The sequence below is a fragment of the Hyla sarda genome, chromosome 6, assembly GCF_029499605.1.
Source record: "Hyla sarda isolate aHylSar1 chromosome 6, aHylSar1.hap1, whole genome shotgun sequence".
NCBI lineage: Eukaryota > Metazoa > Chordata > Amphibia > Anura > Hylidae > Hyla > Hyla sarda.
Genome location: NC_079194.1, coordinates 247668890 through 247693005, shown reverse-complemented (window position 1 = coordinate 247693005; position 24116 = coordinate 247668890). Strand labels below are relative to the sequence as shown.

Here is a 24116-nt window from a genome sequence, read left to right as displayed (position 1 = left end):
ATGTAAATATAATGGTATTAACTACATTATATGAAATTTTTTTGTTAATGACAGGTTCAGTTTAACCCCTTGAGGACATTTTTGCACTTTTGGTTTTCCACCTCACCTACTAAATATCATAACTCCAAAGGATAGGAGATAAGATCGCGGGTGTCCCGCCGCTGGGGACCCCCGCAATCTAGCATGTAGCACCCACCTGTGAGCACAAAAATTATCATGTTTACAAAAAATCCTCTTCAGACCCCTATAACCTTTTTATTTTTCCGTATACAGGGTTATATGACCAAAAATATGACAAAAATACGCAACTATGGACTTTGGTATTTTTTTTTACGTATACGTCCTTGAGTATGCAGTTTCTTAATAAACATTATATTTTTATAGTTCGGACATTTAAACACGTGGAATACCACATATGCTTAAGTTTATTTTTGTTTACATATTTTTTTTCAAATGGGAAAAGGGGGGGAGGTGGTGATTCAAACTTATTAGGGAATAGGTTAAATCACATTTATTAACTGTTTTTTTACACTATTTTATAGTCCCCCACAGGGGACTATTACATGCAATCCTTGGATTGCATACACTGTTGAATGCTATATCATAGCATAGCATTGATCCAGTGTTATCAGTGCTCGATTACTCCAGGCTGCTGAGGCTTCCTGAAACATTGAGCCACCGGTCTGACGGGGAGGAGACAGGTAAGGGCTCTCCTGCCCTTCCCTCAGCTATGCTGAGCTGCCAGGATGTTTTTTTTTAATATATATTTATGACGCTGCAATCAACTTTGATGGCGGCATCTAAAGGGTTAATGTCAGACATCAATCTGTGATGTCTGGCATTAGCCACAGTTCCCAGTGACCACCCCGTTATGAGCCTGAGCCCCCATTATAGAAGGGGAGCAGGGCTAGGGCAACAACTGGTGCCAGAAACTTAAACAAATTTGTAAATTACTTCTTTAAAAAATCTTAATCCTTCCAGTACTTTTCAGCTGCTGTCAGCAGTTCACCTGAAAGGTTCCCTAAATCTCCAAGCAGACTACTTAAACAGGCAAACATTTGCCCCAGGAGAACAATCTCTCAATAAAAACATATTTAACTTAACAGAAATATGGGGAATAGATATAATGGCTCAAAATTGGTACTTCAATCCATTACAGTGGGGATCAAAGTTTGGCACCCCAGGTAAAAATGTGTATTAATGTGCATAAAGAAGCCAAGGAAAGATGGAAAAATCTCCATAAGGCATCAAATTACAGCGTAGACATTCTTATAATAATGTCAACAAAAGTTAGATTTTATTTCCATCATTTACACTTTCAAAATAACAGAAAACAAATAAATGGCATTTTGGAAAAGTTTGGGCACCCTGCAGAGTTAATATCTTGTACTGCCCCCTGTGGCAAGTATCACAGCTTGTAAACACTTTTTGTAGCCAGCCAAGAGTCTTTCAATTCTTGTTTGAGGTATCTTTGCCCATTCTTCTTTACAAAAGTCTTCCAGTTCTTTGAGATTTCTGGGCTGTCATGCACTGCTCTTTTAAGGTCTATCCATAGATTTTCAATTATGTTAAGGTCAGGAGATTGTGAAGGCAATGGCAAAACCTTCAGTTTACGCCTCTTGATTTAATCCCCCATGAATTTCAAGGTGTGTTTAGGATCATTATCCATTTGTAGAAGCCATTTTCTCTTTAACTTCAGCTTTTTCACAGATGGCATCAAGTTAGCATCCAAAATTTGCTGAAATTTTATTGAATCCATTTTTCCTTCTACTCGTGAGATGTTCCCTGTGCCACTGGCTGCAATACAACCCCAAAGCATGATTGATCCACCCCCATGCTTAACAGTTAGACAGAGGTTCTTTTCATTAAATTCTGTTCCCCTTCTTCTCCAAACATACCTTTGCTCATTCCGGCCAAAAAGATCAATTTTAACCTCATCGGTCCACGGAACATGTTTCCAAAATGCATCAGGCATGTATGTTCATTTGCAAAGTTCAAACGCTGATTTTTGTGGTGAGGACGTAGAAGAGGTTTTCTTCTGATGACGCTACCATGAACACAATTGTTACGCCAAGCACTCCGGGTCCCTGCTCCTCCGCGGAGCACTCGCGGCGTTCACCTCCGTGCAGCGCCCCGGTCAGATCCGCTGACGGGGAGCGCTGCACTACTGTCTCCGGCGGGGATGCGACCCGCGTAGCGGGACGTGCCCGCCCGCGGCTCGCATCCCAGTCCTCCGTCCGCTCAGTCCCGGCGCGTGCGGCCCCGCTCCCTAGGGGGCGCGTGCCAGCTCTCTGAGATTTAAAGGGCCAGTGCGCCACTGATTGGCGCCTGGCCCAATCAGTACCTGCACCTGTGTCCTCCTTATAAAAACCCACTTCCCCTTCCTGGTATCGCCGGATCTTGTTGCCTTGTGCCAGTGAAAGCGTTTTGTGTATGTTCCAAGCCTGTGTTCCAGACCTTCTGCTATTGCCCCTGACTACAAACCTTGCTGCCTGCCCTGACCTTCTGCTATGTCCGACCTTGCTCTTGCCTTGTCCTTCTGTACAATGCCAGTCTCAGCAGTCAGTGAGGTTGAGCCGCTACCGGTGGACATGACCTGTTTGCTACCGCCGCAGCAAGACCATCCCGCTTTGCGGCGGGCTCTGGTGAATACCAGTAGCAACTTAGAACCGGTCCACCGGTACGTTCCACGCCAATCCCTCACTGACACAGAGGATGATCCCCCACCAACCTGCCGAATCCTGACAACAATATTTGTACAAGTATCTCTTTATAGTGGAATAGTGTACCACAACTCCAGTGTCTGCCAGATCTTTCTGGAGGGATTGTGCAGTCAAACGTGGGTTTTGAATAGTTTTTCTGACAATCCTGCGAGCTGTTCTGTCTCATATTTTTCTTTGTCTTCCAGATCTTGCTTTAACTTCCACTGTTCCTGATGACTGCCATTTCTTAATTACATTTCAAACAGAGGATATTGACATCTGAAAATGTTTTGCTATCTTCTTATAGCCTTCTCCAGCTTTGTGATCGTCAACTATTTTCAGTTTCAGATTTCTAGACAACTACTTAGAAGAACCCATGGTGCTGATTGCTGGGGCACGATCAGATGGGTGTGGGCATTTAAAACCTTTGAGATTGACATCATCTGGTCTTCCCAGGTGATGATTGAGAACAATCCATGACACTGGCAGGTCTCAGCTTTGCAAAGGGGGCAGAGCATGCTAAAAATTCTGCAGGGTGCCCAAACATTTGCAGACGCCATTTTTTTGTTTTCTGTTATTTTGAAAGTGTAAATGATGAAAATAAAATCTAACTTTTGTTGACATATTATAAGAATGTCTAATCTGTAATTTGATGCCTTTTGGAGATTTTTCCATCTTTCCTTGGCTTCTTTATGCACATTAATACAAATTTTTAACTGGGGTGCCCAAACTTTTGATCCCCACTGTATATATGCCTTTCCACCAATACCATTTCTCCCAAGAGTCTTACAGAAGTTCCAGGTAAAAGCCTTATTCAAGCAATGGTTCAGCTGTAGGTGTTATTTGGAATTATTCAGGTGGTGTTGTCACAGAGGATGACTAGGGAAAATAAAGTTACTGGTAATTTACTGGTAATTCGGTTCCTAGGAATCCTTCATGATGGCACCCTTTACTATTTCATCCCTTATAGCCTTGCATCTTGACAGCCACAGACATGGCCTGGACTTGCGTGGGCTCTTGTCACACTGGGTAACAAATCCTGAGCACTTGAACCTCATCTGCATACTGTATTAACAAAAATACTTCTATCTCACTAAAGGAGAGGAGTATTAAAAGAAAAAAGGTATGCCCGGAACCATTATGACTAGCCCTGTGTAGCCATCAGCTTATTTACTCCCCTGACAGGTCCACTTTATTAAGTTTTAAATAAGAGTTTCACTTAAAGGAAAACTCCAGAATATAAAAATTGTCCCCCATACTACCGGCAGTAAAAAAAAAATAAAGATGTACATACCTTCCTTCGCTCCTCCGGGGCCTACGGTAACCGGCTCCGGTCTATGCCACGATCCTCTTCCTGGTTGCTGGTGGTCGACGAGTCATACTGTGCTCAGCCAATCACCAGCCGTAGCGAAGTTCCGACTCGGCCGGTGATAGGCTGAGCGGCAGTGTGACGTTTTCGGCCCTCGGCAGCAAGTGTAGTAAATAATTTTGTGTCCTGAAGCGTTCTCACACTGCCGCTCAGCCTATCACCGGCCGAGTCGGGACTTCGCTGCGGCCGGTGATTGACTAAGCGCAGTATGATTCGCCGACCACCGGCAACCAGGAAGAGGATCACAGCGGAGAACGGAGCCGGTTACCGGAGGCCCCGGGGGAGCGAAGGAAGGTATGTACATCTTTATTTTTTTTTTACTGCCGGCAGTATGGGGGACAATTTTATATTCTGAAGTTCTCCTTTAAGTTCAGTAGTGATTTTTTTTTCTTTTCATTTCTAACTAAGGCACAACACACATCAAGTATTTCAATAACCTAACCCAGAATTGATTACCTTAGAGAAGAATATTTATGTCATATGACCAAATTCTAAGGAAATAAAAAAAATATATATTTCTACATGACTTTGCTTGACATCAGAGGCATGCAGATATACAGTATGGTCCTATAAATGTGTGCCCCTTCTGTATTACAGAGCAATACAGTAATGGAGGCTGTACAGTGCTGTGGCCATATGCATAAAGCCTAAAACTACAAGTGTGGGGAAGCTAATAAGCTACTACTTCTGCTGCTGCAAAAAAATAAAAATAAATAATAATAATAATAATAATAACAATAATGCAAGGTCCCAAATATAAGTAGCAGATAAATTGGTAGCCCTAATCACAATCTTGGACATGACACCAATTGAAAACTATTTTGTCATATTTCCTCTTTCTACAATAAAATATACATTGTTAAGTTACCTTTAGCCATTTTTTCCTTGTCAAAGTTTACATGCGGAAAATCACTATTGTCATATTGTATCTGGAACTCCTATGAAGACAAGAATGGGGAACAATCTGAATAAGGCTTCTTTTACATAGTTTAATATTTATTTTCTACTGGGTAGTGTGAGCACTTAAAGAGTTACTGCCATTTATATAAAAAAAAAAAAAAAGAAGAAGAGCCATGTCAAAAGTTTTGATTAGTGCTAAGATCCCCACCGATCGCTTTAAAAAAAGGGGAGTACTCAACTGAGCACTTCCCCCTTTTGTTTAAGCGATTGGTGTATCTCAGCACCCAGACTCATCAAAACTTTTGACTTGTTTTTCTCCATTGCATACTGTATGTGTGAAACAACACTAAAAGTCTATTCACACGTACAGTATCCAGCGCATCAAATATGTTTGAAGCTGTTGATTTCAAGCTGTGTCCAGTTAATTAGTTTACATAAAATGTTATATTCTGCAGATTCAAATCCTGCTCATCAAATATGTGTTGAATACTGTACGTGTGAACAGGCCCTTTTTATATATTTAAAATTTTAACTTTAGCCTATTAGGGCACTTGTACCCTGTTCTTACACTTACAATGCACCCCCCCCCCCCTCTGCTGATGACATTTCAAAGCCACATAGATCGGATGCAGTGGATTCAGAACAACACCATAAGGCAGGGAAATCATATAATCAGGGTAAAAAAGCATAGGCACCAATGTAGAATGGAGCACCAGCACAGAATCAATTGAGGTAAGTTTTATTGCAGTTTGCCATTTCACAGCCCTAAGAGGCTTCAGTTTAGTTTTTAAATAAATTGGAATATCCCTTTAACCTTTCTGTTCTGTAGGAACATTTACTGGAAGATATAAGACAAGTAACATACTGATTTGAAATAAACAATATGACAATGCCTTCCCCCTAAAATGTAATAAACATAGTATTTTAGTTATCATTCTTACATAAGATCCATTATCCAGGAACAAGAAGACCCTTGTTAAACATGTGCCACTTTCACTATAAGCACATTTTTTCATCTCAACATTCACCATGAAAGTACTGTCTGCACAAGGCTGAAAGAATAAGAACAAAGGGTTATTTAATACTTAATTTCCATGTACTTTGCAGAGCTAGTGTGGCACTAGGTGGAATACTGTAACATATGAATGTTGTAAATGGAATCACAGTTTCTGATATGTACGTACAGTTGTCATGGCAAAGTTGCTTCCACATTTGTATGTGTAAACAAGCAAAGGTTCGACAGAAAATAGTGCAAACATTTTCTAATTTTACTGTAGAGGTAGTTATATACATTTGTTATATCACCCTGTATTTAACAATTAGATTTTTTATGATTAACCCCTCAATGTTACCTTTGTTAACATGTAAATACATTTGCCATGAAATGTATATTGAGCCTGATCAAATGTGGTGATATGTGATCCACCTTCCACGGAACAAGTACTAGAGCAGGGGACCTCCCGACAGTTCCAGTGACCCCCCAAGCATAAACTGAAAAACAACATAAAAAATATGTTTACAACTGTTGCCAATATTTGGTCAATGTACATTATCACCAGTCATTGGGGCTAGATTAACATACCCATTTTTTGAGATATTTCGAGTCAATTTTCAAGATATTTGTATGTACACTGTGCCAACAATTATCTGGTACAATAATGTACACTGTGCCAATACTTCCCTAATTCCCCTGCCAGTCTCTGTTTACTGGGCTCCAAGTATGACATGACAAGTCAATAAGTGACTGTACAGGCCATCACTGGTTGTAATCCCTTAGATCTCTTTTGTGGCCAGTGAATATTTGCGGCGGTCTTATGCCATGGTGACATTACATCACTGGAGAAAGGTGAACAGACACTTCTAGGGAGCAAGCATAGGAGTGGCAAAGAATAAATAAGTTATTAATATTAATAGTATTAAATGGCAACTGTTAGATCCAAAACCTTTTAATAGGTTACTGGTGAAAATTAAAGACTTATACCTACAGGGACACTAACCAGTCCTGCAGCACCATCAGGCTTGTCCATGAGTCATGGACAAAAGATGACTCATTGTCAAGGCTGCATGAGCAAACACACCAATCACCAATAACTGTTCTTTTCCATCTAAAATTGTCGAACAGAAAGTCACAGTCTATATTTGTGCGACTTTTTGTGACTTTTGGTATAGAGGACTTTTATTTCACTGCAGCATAGGAGTCTTTAATAGATCTAAAAATGCAGCGGTCCGGAATTTATCAATTGCGACTTTTACGCAGAAAAGTTGCATCGGGCGAAAATATGCCGAAATATCAGACCATGCTGAAGCAGCCTTAAATAAAATCTAAACTACAGTCCATGTGAAAATTGGCAAAATTTATGAAGAGCCGTGCGACAGTTCATAAATTAGGTGCACAATAGACCGGACTAATGCGCTGGACATAGGTCTATATTGATGACTAAAACTAAAAATGTTATATTATGATTGTATCTTATTTTATTATTCACATAATATATATGATATTTTTTTCTTTTTATATGCAAATGTATCGTAGCAATATTGCAATGGATGATTAGGCAATGATTAAGATGAGCAGTAATCCTCCATAGGAGCCCCCATACTACTTTAATGAAAACATAGATCACTAGTAGGGAAAGAATAGAATCAAAGTCTGTGTTGTTCCACAGCACGCTTGCGTGGCATCTTTCTTTAGCAGCGCTGTTCCGGCCGACTCCTGTAACTCAGTGCGCATGCTCGGAGACCTGGTCCCAAGCCTGCGTGCTGATGAGAAGGTGTCGGAAGTGGGGCAGGGAGTAGTGGATGGAGGTGTGGCGGGAGTGCCGACGCTGGCACCCACGTAACATGTACCACTTCCGGTATCAGTATATAAATAGTCTGGGGAAGTAGGAGAAATAGCAGCCCCTTGAAAAAGTGGGAACAAAAGGTACGCTGGGGTATGGAGGCGACACCTCCTACACAGACATGGGTAAGCATTTTTATGCCAAATTAAGAGCTCACAACCTCACTGTGGAGTGATTGCTGCATAACTGTATTTGAGACTATTTTTGCTGGCAGAAGGATAGGGGTTGTATTGGAAACATATGCAAGTATTAGCCTGGGTTCATCTGCATTCTATTATATAAGATTAGAACCAGTGGGTTGTGAACAAATAGGGTTATGTTCAATTGATCTGTTTTATGTGGTGATATGTCCCCTTGCAACCAGTGTTTTTCTCTGAAGCATTTTCTATCAATTATACTGTATAAATAAAATAAAAAATGTAATCAGTCCTAATTAAGTTAAAATGTTTTAAATGAAAAAGTGGTATATAGGAACAAAATTTTCATTAGGTGTAACAGGTACGATTTAAGCCTCGAGCAGATACATGATTACAGGACCAAGCTTGCTGCTTAGAAATGTTAAAAGAATCAGGCCAGTGTATAGTTGCATAGTTGATAAGGCTGAAAAAAGTCCATCACGTTCAACCTATAAACCTACTCTGTTGATCAAGAGTAAGGTAAAAAAATATTATGAGATAGATGCCACTTGCCCCATACCAGGGTCAAAAATTCCTTCCGAACTCTAAATTTGGCAATCAGAAAAAAACATTTCCTATCAGAAAGATCTCTGTACTGTCCATTCATGCTTTTGTACAATGTAATGAGTATCCACAAGTTGTCTTCCAAGCTTGGTACTGTAATGTACTCATTCCCTTTATTACCTTGGTTGCACTCCCTTCATAGCCATAGCCGTTTCCTTCTTATATACTGGTGCCCAAAATTAAGAGCCTCTATGCCTCTTTAGAAGCATTCCATAATTTTATTATTCTTGGCAGCCGCTGCCCAGCAATAGTCAATAACATTGAGTTTACTGTACTAAGGGGGTTCTCTCAGGATAAGTCATCAATATAGATTGGTGGGGTGATGCACTCCCCGCATCCATGTCAATCAGCCATAGCCCCCGCATACACAGGGCCAGAACCAGAAAGCTCCATACATTGTGCAGTGGCTGTGCTGGGTTACTGCAGCTACGCTTCCATTAAAATTAACAAGAGCTGAGGTGTAGTAAGCCAGCAGGGCCACTACACAATCAGCAGAATTTTGTAACTTAAGTATGGCATTTTTGTATGTACTGCTATACTACTTTCTTTAAAGGGGTACTCCCCTGGAAAACATTTTAATTTAAATCAACTGGTGCCAGAAAGTTAAAATCTTAATCCTTCCAGTATTTATCAGCTGCTATATTCTCCTCAGGAAGTTCTTTTCTTTTTGACTTTCCTTTCTGTCTGACCACAGTGCTCTCTGCTGACACCTCTGTCCATTTTAGGAATTGTAAGGAGCAGGATAGGTTTGCTATGGGGATTTGTTCCTACTCTGAACAGTTCCTAAAATGGACAGAGGTGTCAGGAAAGCGCTGTGGTCAGGCAGAAAGAAAATTCAAAAAGAAAAGAATTTCCTCGGTAGCATACAGAAGCTGATAAGTACTGGAACGATTAAGTTTAAAAAAAAAATAGAAGTAATTTATCTGTTTAACTTTCTGGGACCAGTTTGTTAAAAAAAAAATCCAGGGGAGTACCCCTTTAACCCCTTAAGGACTGAGCCCTTTTTAACCTTATGGACGCAGCCCTTTTTTTCAATTCTGACCACTATCACTTTATGCATTAATAACTCTGGGATGCTTCTACCGATTATTCTGATTCCTAGATAGTTTTTTCGTGACATATTCTACTTTAACACAGTGGTAAATTTTCGTCGTTACTTGCATCCTTTCTTGGTGAAAAATCCCAAAATTTAATAAAAATTTTGAAAATGTAGCTTTTTTCTACATTTTAAACTCTCTGCTTGTAAAAAAAAAATGGATATTCCAAATAAATTATATATTGATTCACAAATACAATATGTCTACTTTATATTTGCATCATAAAGTTGACTTTTTTTTTTAATCAGAAATTTTTATTAAACAGTTTTGCATAAAACAAACAACATACAAATACAAAAAGGTGCCCCCTCCCCTCCCCCACCCACATAAAACAACCACCCATCCCCCCCCCAACCCCAATCTCCATGTCTGTCCTTCACAATGGATCCAATAAAAGAAAACAGAAAGTAGTGCAGCACACCATCAGACACGTCAGAGAGGATGCGCCATTCCCTTGAACCATATAACATAAAGACAGGCAATACAAGGAAACGTACAGGGGTAATACAGGCAATTACTATTGTATGGAAAAACCCACAGAAAGGGGAATAACCAGGAAACACAGTACGCCAAGACAAACATGGAACAACAAGACACTAGAAACAGAAAAAGCGCAGTCAAAAACCAGGATGTATTACCGTGTGGACCTCTCAGATCCCCCCAGCAGCACCTCCATTGGGGTCCTCCGTAAATACGTAGATGGTATACCCGGGATGTCAATCCATGGGCCCCAGATGAGTTCAAATTTACGCATGGCCTTCCTTTTGCAATATACACCTTTCTCCAACCTAATCATGTGATTTAGCTTTGTAACCAACTCAGTTACTGTAGGAGGGGTGGCTCTCAACCAGTGTTGTGCGATTAACTTACGGGCTTGATACAAAATTCTACTAATACCTATGCAAAGTAGAGAAAGTCAGCTCTCAGGACACCCAACACGGCTGCAGACTCCTGCATAGGCAATAGAACAGAAATAGGTAGCCAGTGGTACGATGAAAAAACTGTTTATTCGGATCCCATAAAACCGCATGCAAGCGGGACTCAGCCAGGCAAACAACAGCCAATATTCAGCGTGGACGCGTTTTGGGTATACACCCTTTGTTTCAGCACATTGTAATTCACTACAAAGACAGGTTATATACGGGCATCTATCAGGGGAAAGGAGGAGTCAGAGACATCACCACCGTGAACTTCCCCAAAATGTCTAGAGACAGTGGAGGCGTTCACATGGTGCGGATTGACTGCGGCTCGTATCATATCCTGTAGTAAATTCAAATTAAACTATGTGGGCAGCACAAAGCGCCTTTTAAAAAAACGTATACAGGAGCACATTTTAGCCGCAGTCAATCCGCACCATGTGAACGCCTCCACTATCTCTAGACATTTTTGGGACGTTCACGGTGGTGATGTCTCTGACATGATTTTCTGTGGCATTGAATGTATCCGTAAACATTCGAGAGGAGGAGATCGGGTTAGAACCCTACGAAACAGAGAGGCCTTTTGAATACATAATCTTCAGACCACTCATCCTAGTGGCCTGAATCTTAGAAATGATTTGATTCTTCATTATTAATTGTTTTCACTTTTAGGTCAATATCTACATTGTGCGGTTTTTCCTTGCAGTTTTTCTATTTTAGTTTTTTTCTCTCTCTTTTTTGTCTTATGTTTTTTTCTCATTAACATAGGATTTATATTGTTCCATAATTGCATTTATTGTGTGTAATTTTATGTGCAACAATACCTTACTACTACTTACAGGTTTTAACTTTAAGTGTTTGTTAGGGTTAATCTGTCGAGGCAACGGAGTGGGTTAATTAGTGTGGACTTTGTCCTGACTCCTCCTTTTCCCCTGATAGATGCCCGTATATAACCTGTCTTTGTAGTGAATTACAATGTGCTGAGACAAAGGGTGCATACCCGAAACGCGTCCACGCTGAATATTGGTTGTTGTTTGCCTGGCTGAGTCCCACTTGCATGCGGTTTTATGGGATCTGAATAAACAGTTTTTTCATCGTACCACTGGCTACCTATTTCTGTTCTACTAATACCTATGTATAAGCCACTATCCTCATCTAGCCCGTCCAAATAACCCAGGATACACCTCATGGCAGAGAGACTAAACGGAAATCCATAAACCCTCACAATCAAGCGCCCCACATCAACCCAGAATTGTGCATCACATGGAGCAAATGGGCATCGGGCATAGAGCATCGGGGGCAGCATGAGTAAGGCCGCACCCTGATCCTATGAAGAAATGCAGGAGTGCGATACACTCGGTGCAACAAGAAAATTTGGGACACCTCATGTGCCTCTTATTTACTTAGTGGAAATCTGAGTAAATAAGTAATTCACCACCACTGACGAGCCAACAGTCAAGTCACAAGCCTGAGACTGCGTGTCTAGGGCTTGTCGCAGTTGCAGGTAGTGATAGAAAAAGGAATTCGCCAAATTAAAATCCTCCTGCAGTTGAGCAAACAACTTAAATGCTGGCTTGTCGTACACCTGAGAAAGATACAGGATCCCATGAGCGATACATTGGGCAGTGTCTGGCATGGACGCAATTCAGAAAGACTAGGATTATTCCATAATGGAGAATATGTGACAAAAATAGGGAAATGCATGAGTGTTTTAAACTTCCTCCATACTTTACGGATAAGGACTAAGGTTGGGGGGGGGGGAGGTCCGGGGGACGAGTCTGCGCAGCCATTTCTAACAAATAGATAGGGGTTACACCACCGATACATTTTGAGATTAAATCCTGTACGCCCCAAAGTAGTAAATTGTGCCCACCCCTTCAACTGTTGGATTTGTGACGCTAGGAAATATAACCACGGGTTTGGAACAGACAAACCACCCCCCTCCTTACCACACTGCAATGTCTCAAGACGAATTCTAGCTGATCTGCCATTCCAAATGAGCTCCCTATACAGGGCCTGAATCCTGAGAAAGTATTTCATAGGGATCCATACAGAAGCATTATGCAAAATATACAAAAACTGGGGCATAAGAACCATTTTAACTAAGTTAAACCTACCAAGCATAGATAAGGGGAGCTTGCGCCAAATAACCACTTTTTGAGAACTAAGTCTAATAATGGAATAAGATTGAGATTAACATGGTCAGAGAGGAGGGCAGTGACATACACTCCTAAATATTTAAACCTGGAGACTATGGGGAGACCAACCCGAGCAAGTATTGGCATTGGGGGTAGGGGGTCAAGAAAGAGTAGTGCTGACTTATCCCAATTAATGGTAAGGCCAGAGTAACTGCCAAATGAGTCTATAAGGATCATTAAGGGAGTTAGAGAGAGTAGGCCATCCCCCAAAAAGAGGAGCATGTCATCTGCATAAAGGGCAATGCATTCCTCCAAATCCCAATAACAGAATCCCTTGATATCAGGAGATGACCTAATTAAAACCGCCAGGGGTTCTATGGCAATAGCAAAGAGGAATGGGGACAGGTACACCCCTGGCGTGTACCTCGCCCTAGAGGAAAGGAATGGGAAAGTAGGCCATTAGCACGGATTCTAGCACGGGGAGCAGCATACAGTAATTGAACCCACTTTAAGTACACAGGGCCAAAACCCATTCGTCGCATGACACTCCAAAAAAAAATTCCACTCAACACTGTCAAAAGCTTTGGCAGCATCGAGTGAAAGCACAGCCCTGCAAGCAGCATTTTCAGGCTACAATTGAAAATTCAAGAAGAGCCTCCTAATGTTATCTGCTGTCAACTTCCCGGGCATGAAACCCGTCTGATCCCCATGAATCAGTGAAGTTATAACCCTCAAAAGTCGGTTGGCTAAGACTTTCGCTAGCAATTTAACATCAGAACAGAGTAGGGAGATTGGTCTGTAGGAGCTCGCAGATTGCGGGTCCTTACCTGGTTTCAATAACAGCACTATAATAGCCTCTAACATAGACCCAGGCAGGCCCCCCCCTCCACCGCAGCCCGCATAACCTCCAATAGCCGGGGCAATAAAGCTTCCTGATACTGTTTTAAATATTCATTAGGAAGTCCGTCGATAACTCCTCAATAGTGATAGGCTCTTCTAGAAGATCTCTTTGAGTCTGCGACAGGGCCGGGAGCGGGATGCCGGAAACAAATTGGTCAATAGCTGTGAGATCGTGCATCAGTTTAGAAGAATAGGTCTCTTCATAGAAGGAAACCAATATATTCAGAATAGCCCTATCATCCTGGACCAGCATCCCGGCCCCATCACAGATGCAACGAATGCAATTTGATCCCTGCTGGGCCCTGACAGTACGAGCCAGCAAGCAACTCTTGCTCTCACAATTTTCAAAATATCGTTGTTGTTGAAAACGCTTATTGTCCGCCATTATGCATGTCCAACAGGCTCTGCAGAGACTGCCAACTATCTTTATTCTGGTCAGAGGGGTCCCCAAGGAATTGTTGTTCCGCTAAGAGCACTTGTTGCTGTAAGGAAGTTTGGATCCCCCTATTCTTAGACTTACAAGTATTGATATCCCTGATCAGAATGCCCAGCACATATGCTTTTAAGGAATCCCAGACCATACCCATGGAGGCGGTCTCCATATTGATCTCGAGAAAGGCGTCTGTATCAGACTCAAGTGTGTGGCCCACCGAGGGTACCTGAAGCCAAAAAGGGTTCAGATGCCACAGAGAACCCGCTGTCCAGGATGGGGAGTAAATGTAAGGCGTAACAGTATAGGGGAATGGTCAGAGAGATTACAGGGAAGATACTCCAGCGACTCAACCAGAGGAAAATTAACTCACTGCCTAACGCAAGATCAATGCGGGAAAGCGTGCCATGAGAACTAGAATAACAAGAATATTGTAAATCAGCAGGATGCCGCCTCCTCCACAGATCCTCCCACCCCACTTCTTCTACAAACCTAGCCAGACTAGTAGATCCAGAGATTCCAGATTGTCCCCGGTTAGGAAACTTATCAAGAGTAGGGTTCAGCACACCATTGAGGTCTCCGACCACCAAGAGCCTTGCATCTGGCAGAGAGGAAATGAAGGACACCACTCTGCGCAAAGCATTGCCCGAGAATGGGGGGGGAATATAAAGTGCCACCAGCACACTCAGACTACGAGTAAAATCACCATAAAGGCACACAAATCTGCCCTCCGGATAAATTAAACTAGAAACACAGGAAAACATAATACTTCTATTAATAAGCACACTCTCCCCTCCAGCATGAGACGAATAGGTGGCGTGGAAGGTGTGGCCAAACCATGGTTTTTCTAGCATATGTTTAGTATCGTCAGTCATGTGAGTCTCTGAGAGACACAATACAGCAGGTTGAGAAGGCTTAAGCGCCTGAAAAACAGCTAGACGCTTAGTAGGATCATTGAGGCCTCTAACATTCCACGCCACTACAGTCAGATCACTAGCCATTATATAAATGCAAAAACATAATTGACAACAGGAAACAGCGGACACCAACAGAGTCCGTATGGCAAGACGTGAAATGACATAGAACAGCAGGGAAATAGGGTTGAGGCACATAACAAGTAGCAGAACTCTGAACGGGAGCACCAAAGCCCCGCTCATACCGCGCCATCATATTCAGGGCAAGAGCCATAGCACAGAGGCAGGGACAGAAAGGACAACATGGAAGGGCAGGCGCATCGATCAAACATAGACTGGCAAGACACATACTGCACAAAAAATTGGAAGGAAAGACACGAACAGTCGCAACTTGCAACGCCAGAGGCAAACAAATAGCCCAGGTAGGGTGAGCAGAGAATATAAAAAACAGATCAAGTTACTAACATGCCATGCTCAAAGCGGAGTCAAAAATCAGGAAAGTATGAAAAGACATTTGGCAATAATGTAGGGTGCCCAGGATGCAATTACCCAGAGCAGGGAACAAAGAGAAGCACAAAACAGTAAGCATTAAGGCCTAACGCAAGCAACAGTATATTCCCGACTGCGTGTTGTGAGCATAATGTGACATAGGCCCCAAGAGTCCCAAACATGTCCACATAACCAGCAAACACAGGAAAAGTCTTTTAGAAAACCCCCTCCAAAATCAGGCACGTCGTATTTGCGCCTCGTGCAGATCCAGCCGCCACTGATGTTTCAAACATGAGTAGTTCCAAGGGCAACCACACAGAGGCGTTCAGGGTATAGCATAGAGTACACTACATTCAGGGCTCGTAAGTGGCGTTTATTATCCGTAAATTTAGCACGCTTCTTCTGGACTTCAGCCGAGAAATCCGGAAAAAGTGAGACATGACTTCCATTGATGGAGAGAGAGTCCATGTCCCTGGCCTTACAAAGAATAATGTCCCTGTCCTTATAGTGAAGAATCCGGATAAGGACAGCTCTGGGTGGGGCGCAGGTGGAAGGGGACGAGTGGGCACCATATGGGCGCGCTCTACCGCAAACAGGGGTGTCAGAGTCTCTTTACCAAATGTATTACGGAGCCAGTTTTCAAAGTAGTCCCCCAGGTCATGGCCCTCAGCCCTTTCTGGGACGACCACCAGGCGTACATTATTCCGCCTTAAGCGGTTTACCAAATCGTCAGATTTAGCGGAAAGAGCAGTCAGATGGTTAAACACTCGGAGCATGTCCCTTTTGAGTGAAGGGACCTGGTCCTCCAAATCCCCCACTCTCTCCTCAACAGCACTGACACGCTCGGACACTTTCTGCATATCATGGCGGATAAGATTAATATCATCACGCAATCCACCTAGAAGCCTTTTAAAGGGGTTATTCAGGAGAAATTTTTTTTTATATATATATCAACTGGCTCCAGAAAGTTAAACAGATTTGTAAATTACTTCTATTAACAAATCTTAATCCTTTCAGTAGTTATGAGCTTCTGAAGTTAAGGTTATTCTTTTCTGTCAAAGTGATCTCTGATGACACGTGTCTCGGGAACCGCCCAGTTTAGAAGCAAATTCCCATAGCAAACCTCTTCTAAACTGGGCGTTTCTCAAGACACGTGTCATCAGAGAGCACTTAGACAGAAAAGAACAACCTTAACTTCAGAAGCTCATAAGTACTGAAAGGATTAGGATTTTTTAATAGAAGTAATTTACAAATCCATTTAACTTTCTGGAGCCAGTTGATATATGAAAAAAAAAGTTTTTTCCTGGATAACCCCTTTAACATCAGTGTTGCCCTTGGATATAGCCAGGAATATGTCCTTCAGAGTGGGTTCAGGAGGTGGAGATGTGGATGAAGGGACAGTTACAGGCACAGTTTCCACACTAGCACTCAGGGGGTTAGCATGCAGATGGGGACCTGCAGCAGCAGCAGGAACAGTCTCAGTAGGTAATATTGCTGGGAGAGATGTGGCAGGGCCAGCAGACAAAAGAACAGATGTGGTGGAGGAATCCCCATTAGCAGCAGGCTGCGCTCCAGCACAGAGGGGGTTAAAGGAAGACTGACCTCCTGAATCAGTAGTAGTAGTAGCAGCAGCAGCGTGGCGCAGATCCCCAGCAGTAGAGACGTCCGCATCTGCAGCCGGCCAGTCAGCTCCTTCCTGTGCCTCTTCACCCCAGGTAGGTGTCGGGGCCCCCGCAAGTCTGGTCCGCAACTCGGGTGAAGCGCTGCAGGCGCTCAGCAATACCCAGGACCTCCGGGCAAGATGGTGTCGGGTCATCAGGGAACTCGGCCCCGCTGTCCTCCGGCGACTCCTGGGTCTTCTTATTTCGTTTGCGCCAGGCCATTCTGTGAGCTGCACTGTCTGGGCACCCTCTTAAACAGTTGAGGGTAAGGAACAAAGGATGGTTTGCGCCAAATGCAGGATAATTGAGCGGATTCCCAGTGGAGTTCAGCGCTTCAGCAGCCGCTCACATGGCTCGCTAAGCCACGCTCCCTAGTTGACATATTTTTACTTTTAGAAGACATCAGAGGGCTTCAAAGTTCAGCAGCAATTTTCCAATTTTTCATAATCAGAATTTTTCAGGGACCAGTTCAGTTTTGAAGTGGATTTGAGGGGTCTTCATATTAGAAGTACCTCATAAATGACCCCATTATAAAAATTGTATGCCCCAAAGTATTCAAAATGACATTCAGAAAGTGTGTTAACGCTTTAGGTGTTTCATAGGAATAGCAGCAAAATGAAGGAGAAAATTCAAAATATTCATTTTTTACTCATGTTCTTGTAGACCCAGTTTTTGAAATTTTACAAGGGGTAAAAGGAGAAAAAGCCCCCCAAAATTTGTAACCCAATTTCTCTCGAGTAAGGAAATACCTCATATGTGAATGTCAAGTGCTCTGTGGGTGCATTACAAGGCTCAGAAGGGAAGGAGCGACAATGGGATTTTGGAGAGCAAGTCTTTCTGAAATGATTTTTGGGGGCATGTCACGTTTAGGAAGCCCCTATGGTGCCAGAACAGCAAAAAAAACCTACATGGCATACTATTTTGGACACTATACCCCTCAAGGAACGTAACAAGGGGTCCGGTGAGCCTTAACACCCCACAGGTGTTTGACGACTTTTTGTTAAAGTCGGATGTGTAAATGAATTTTAATTTTTTTTCACAAAAATGCTGTTTTTTCCCCAAAATTACATTTTTGCAAGGGGTTATAGGAGAAAATTTGTAGCCCCATCTCTTCTGAGTATGGAAATACCCCATGTGTGGACGTCAAGTGCACTGCTGGTGCACTACAATGCTCAGAAGAGAAGTCACATTTGGCTTTTGGAAAGCAAATTTTGCTGAAATGGTTTTTGGGGGGCATGTCGCATTTAGGAAGCCCCTATGGTGCCAGAACAGCGGAAAAACACACATGGCATACTATTCTGGAAACTACACCCTCAAGGAACGTAACAAGGGGTACAATGAACTTTAACACCCCACAGGTGTTTGACAAATTTCCGCTAAAGTTGGACTGGAAAATTAGATTTTTTTTTCACTAAAATGCTGATGTTACCCCACATTTTTCATTTTCACAAGGGGTAATTGGAGAAAAAGCCTCCCAAAAAGTGTAAAGTGCTCTGCGGGCGAACTACAATGCTCAGAAGAGAAGGAGCGACATTGGGCATTTGGTGAGAGAATTTGGTTGGTATAGAAGTCGGGAGCCATGTGCATTTTCAAAGCCCCCCCGTGGTGCCAGAACAGTGGACCCCCCACATGTGACCCCATTTTGGAAACTACACCCCTCACAGAATTTAATAACGGGTGCAGTGAACAATTACACCCCACTGGCGTTTGACAGATCTTTGGAACAGTAGGCTGTGCAAATGAAAAATAAAATGTTTCAATTTCACGAGCCACTGTTCCAAAAATCTGTCAGACACCTGTGGGGTGTAAATGCTCACTGTACCCCTTATTACATTACATGATGGGTGTAGTTTCCAAAATGGGGTCACATGTGGGGGGGGGTACACTGTTCTGGCACTATGGGGGCTTTGTAAACAAACATGGCCTTCAATTTCAGACACATTCTCTCTCCAAAATCCCAATGGCATGCCTTCTCTTCTGAGCATTGTAGTTCGCCCGCAGAGCACTTTACATCCACATACGGGGTATGTTCTTACTCAGAAGAAACGGGGTTACACATTTTGGGGTGCTTTTTTTCTATTCTCCCTTGTGAAAATGAAAAATGTAGGGTAACACCAGCATTTTAGTGAAATTTTTTTTTTTTCACATCCAACTTTAACAAAAATGTGTCAAACACCTGTGGGGTGTTAAGGCTCACTATACCCCTTGTTACATTCTGTGAGGGGTGTAGTTTCCAAAATGGGGTCACATCTGGGTATTTATTGTTTTGCGTTTATGTCAGAACTGCTGTAAAATCAGCCACCCCTGTGCAAATCACCAATTTAGACCTCAAATGTACATAGTGCGCTCTCACTCCTGAGCCTTGTTGTGTGTCCGCAGAGCATTTTACGCCCACATATGGGGTATTTACGTATTCAGGAGAAATTGCGTTACAAATTTTAGGGGTCTTTTTTTCCTTTTACCGCTTGTGAAAATTAAACGTTTTGGGCAACACCAGCATGTTAGTGTAAAAAAATTTTTTTTTTTTTACACTAACATGTTGGTGTAGACCCCAAATTAACCTTTTCATAAGGGGTAAAAGGGGAAAAAGCCCCCCAAAATTTGTAACACAATTTCTCCTGAGTACAGAGATACCTCATATGTGGCCCTAAACTGTTTCCTTGAAATACAATAGGGCTCCGAAGTGAGAGAGCACCATGCGCATTTGAGGCCTAAATTGGGGATTTGAATCCACCACAAACATACCCAACTGCAGTGTTTCCCAAACAGGGTGTCTCCAGCTGTTGCAAAACTCCTAGCATGCCTGGACAGTCAGTGGTTGTCCGGCAATACTGGGAGTTGTTGTTTGTCAACAGCTGCAGGCTCTGTTTTGGAAACAGTGCTGTACAAGACGTTTTTTTTTTATTGGGAGGGGGGGTAATTGTGTAGGGGTATGTGTATATGTAGTGTTTTACTTTTTATTTTGTGTAAGTGTAGTGTAATGTATTGAGGATACATTCACATGGTTGGGTTTACAGTGAGAGTGAGCTGGAAGTTTGAGCTGTGGCGGAAAATTTGCTACATCTCAAACTTGCAGCAGAAAACTTGCTGTAAACCCACCCATGTGAATGTACCCTGTACATTCACATGGGGGGGGGGGGGGGGGGAGGACAAACCTCCAGCTGTTGCAAAACTACACCTCCCAGCATGCACTGACAGACCATACATGCTGGGAGTTGTAGTTATGCAACAGCTGGAGGCACATTGGTTGCGAAACACTGAGAATTTGTTACTTAACTCAGTGTTTCGCAACCAGTATGCCTCCAGCTGTTGCAAAACTCCCAGCATGTACAGTGCATGCTGGGAGTTGTATTTTTGCAACAGCTGGAGGCACACTGGTTGTGAAACACTGAGTTAGGTAACAAACTCGGTTTCACAACCAATGTGTCTCCAGCTGTTGCAAAACTACAACAATCAGCATGCATTGATAGCCGAAGGGCATGATGAGAGTTGTAGTTTTGCAACAGCTGGAGGCACACTGCTACAACTCCAAGCATTCCCTTTGGTAGTCTGTGCATGATGGGAGTTGTAGTTATGCAACAGTGAATGCACGCTTTTTCATAGAAAAATGTGCCTCCAGCTGTTGCAAAACTACAACCCCCAGCATGCACAGACTAACAAAGGGTATGCTCGGAGTTGTTATTGTAATGCCAGCTGTTGCAAAACTACAATTCCCAGCATGCTCTTCGGCTTTGCATGCTGCAAGTTGTTGCTAAGCAATAGTAGAAGGTGAACAGGACACACCTCCTGCTGTAGCCTGCCGCCATTGTATCCTGCCACAGGGACTGATCCTGCTGCTCCTGTCGCCGCCACCAATTCTGAGGGGACACCCGCTGGACCAGGGCAAGGTAGGAGACCCCCGCCGGCGCGGATCTCCGCTCCGATCGCTGTCCCAATCACCGCCCAGCAGGTCAGTGATTAATCGGTCGTTCCGACCGATCCGTCACGTGATCGTGAGGAGGCACCCGTCCCACCTCACTCCTGCTTGGTATGGGTGAAAGGGGCTGTCTCGGACATCCCAATTCACCCTTTTTTTCCGGGTCCCCAGAGACCCAATTGACCGGGAATAGAAGAAATCGCAGGTCTGAATTGACGCGCGATTTGCCGCTATCGCCGACATTTGGGGGTCTCAGGACGGGGGGGGGGGGGCAAATGGGCAATATGCCTTGATGGCTGCTGATAGATGTCAGCAGTCATCCCGTTCCGATCACCGTCTACAGAGACGTGGCGATCCAGGAAAGATGTGCCGTAAATGTACGGCGCTGTGTGCTTAGTACTTCTTAGCAGTGCCGTAAGGGGTTAAGGATGCAGGTACGCCCTGCACCTGCTTTCCTTCTATGACACGGGCTCAGGATAGCCACCGGGACCAATAAGTAATGCCGGACATCACCAATCACGGTGATGCCTGGCATTAATCCCTTCACAGTGATGCCCGGCATTAACCCGTTTAAGGTGATGCCCGATATTAATCCCTTCACTGTGATGCCCAGCATTAACCCGTTCAAGGTGATGCCAGGCATTAACTCCTTAGACGCCTCGATAAAAGTTGATTGCGGCATCTTTAAAAAAAAAAATCCAAAAAACAAAAACAAAACAGTGTCGGAAGCTCAGTGGAACTGATCAGGACCACCACAGTAAAACCACAGTTTCACGATCAGCTGAGAGGATGGCAGGAGGGCCCTCACCTGCCTCCTTGCAGTTCAATTGGTGGCTCGATGCTTCAGGAAGCCTCAGCAGCATGGAGCAATGGAGCACCGATAACACTGATTAATGCTATGCTACGGCATAGCATAGCCTTGAACAATGTATGCAGTTCAAGGATTGCATGTAATAGTCGCCTATGGTGACAAAAAATAGTGTAAAAAAAGGGAAATAAGCTCTTTCCCATTGAAAGAAAAAGTTAACAAAAATAAACATAAACATATGTGGTATCGCTGAATGCGTAAATGTCCAAACCAAAAAACAGATAACGTTAATTAAACTATACGTTTAACGGCATATACGTAGAAAAATACCAAAGTCCAAAAGTGCATATATTTGGTCACTTTGCATACCTTCAAAACATTTATAAAAAACCCACAAAGTACCATCAAAACTAAAATTGTACCGATAAAAACCGAGATCACAGCCCAAAAAAAAAAGAGCCCTCACACATCACTGTATATGGAAAAATATAGGGGTTAGAAGATGACAATTTTAAATCACAAATTTTTGTGCAAATAGTCATATTTTAACATAAGTAAAACAAAATCCAACCTATATAAGTTGGTATCATTCTAATTGCATGGACTACAAAATAAAGATATGGTATAATTTTTACTGAAAGGTGCAATGCGTAGAAACAGAAGCTGCCAAAATTACAAAATGGTGCTTTTTTTAAAAATTATGTCCCACAAATTTTGGTTTTGGTTTCACCGTACATTTTTTGGTGAAATGATTGATGTCATCACAGAGTAAAATTGGTAGTGCAAAAAACAAGCCTATATATAGGTCTGTAGATGGAAAACTGAAAGTGTTATAATTTTTAGAAGGTGAGGAGGAAAAAACTAAAGAGCAAAAATGAAAAAGTAGGCATAGCTTAACTCCTTGGGGACGGAGCCCATTATAACCCTAAGGACAGGAGCATTTTTTGCAATTCTGACCACTGTCACTTTAAGCATTAATAACTCTGGGATGCTTTTAATTTTCATTCTGATTCCGAGAATGTTTTTCGGGACATATTCTACTTCATGTTTGTGGTAAATTTTTGTCGATACTTGCATCATTTCTTGGTGAAAAATTCCAAAATTTGATGAAAAAATAGAAAATTTTGCATTTTTCTAGCTTTGAAGCTCTCTGCTTGTAAGGAAAACAGATATTTCAAATAAATTATATACTGATTCACAAATACAATATGTCTACTTTATGTTTGCATCATAAAGTTGACATGTTTTTACTTTTGGAAAACATCAGACGGCTTCAAAGTTCAGAAGCAATTTTCCAATTTTTCACAACATTTTCAAAATCGGAATTTTACAGGGACCAGTTCAGATTTGAAGTGGATTTGAAGGGCCTTCATATTAGAAATACCCCATAAATTACCCCATTATAATAACTGCAACCCTCAAAGTATTCAAAATGACATTCAGAAAGTTTGTTAACCCTTTAGGTGTTTCCCAGGAATAGCAGCAATGTGAAGGAGACAATTCAAAATCTTCATTTTTTACACTCGCATGTTCTTGTAGACCCAGTTTTTGAATATTTACAAGGGGTAATAGGAGAAAAAGCCCCCCAAAATTTGTAACCCATTTTCTCTTGTGTAAGGAAATACCTCATATGTGTATGTCAAGTGTTTGGCGGGCGCAGTAGAGGGCTCAGAAGGGAAGGAGCGACAATAGGATTTTGGAGAGAGAATTTTGCTGAAATGGATTTTGGGGGCATGTCACATTTAGGAAGCCCCTATGGTGCCAGAACAGCAAAAAAAAAAAAAAAAAAAAAAAAAACACATGGCATACTATTTTGGAAACTACACCCCTCAAGGTACGTAACAAGGGGTCTGCTGAGCCTTTACACCCCACCGGTGATTGACAACTTTTCATTAAATTCGGATGTGTAAATGGAAAAAAAAAATGTTTCACTAAAGTGCAGTTTTTTTCCCCAAATTTACCATTTCTACAAAGGGTAATGGGAGAAAAATCCCCTCAAAATTTGTAACGCAATTTCTCCCGAGTACGGAGATACCCCATATGTGGCCCAAAACTGTTGCCTTGAAATACGACAGGGCTCTGAAGTGAGAGAGAGCGCAATGCGCATTTGAGGCCTAAATTAGGAATTTGCAATAGGGGCGGACCCAGTTACAAAGATGGGGCTTGTCTCCACCAAAACCCTACAGCAGTGTTTCCCAAACAGGGTTCCTCCAGCTGTTGTAAGACTCCCAGCCTGCCAGGAGAGTTTATGGCTGTCCGGCAACACTGGGAGTTGTGGCTTTGCAACAGCTGGAG

The 24116-nt window shown here is 42.5% G+C and overlaps 1 protein-coding gene across 1 annotated transcript in view; it reads right to left on the bottom strand.

Moving 5' to 3' along the window:
- Window positions 1-24116, bottom strand: part of LOC130277499 (mucin-5B-like) — a 180479-nt gene that overhangs the window by 37954 nt on the left and 118409 nt on the right. Inside the window, exons 10-12 of the mRNA XM_056528174.1 lie at window positions 6324-6462; window positions 5913-6023; window positions 4940-5009 (exon numbers count right to left, since the gene is read on the bottom strand). Coding sequence (XP_056384149.1) covers window positions 4940-5009; window positions 5913-6023; window positions 6324-6462 — 320 coding nt within the window. The remainder of the gene's footprint in view (window positions 1-4939; window positions 5010-5912; window positions 6024-6323; window positions 6463-24116) is intronic.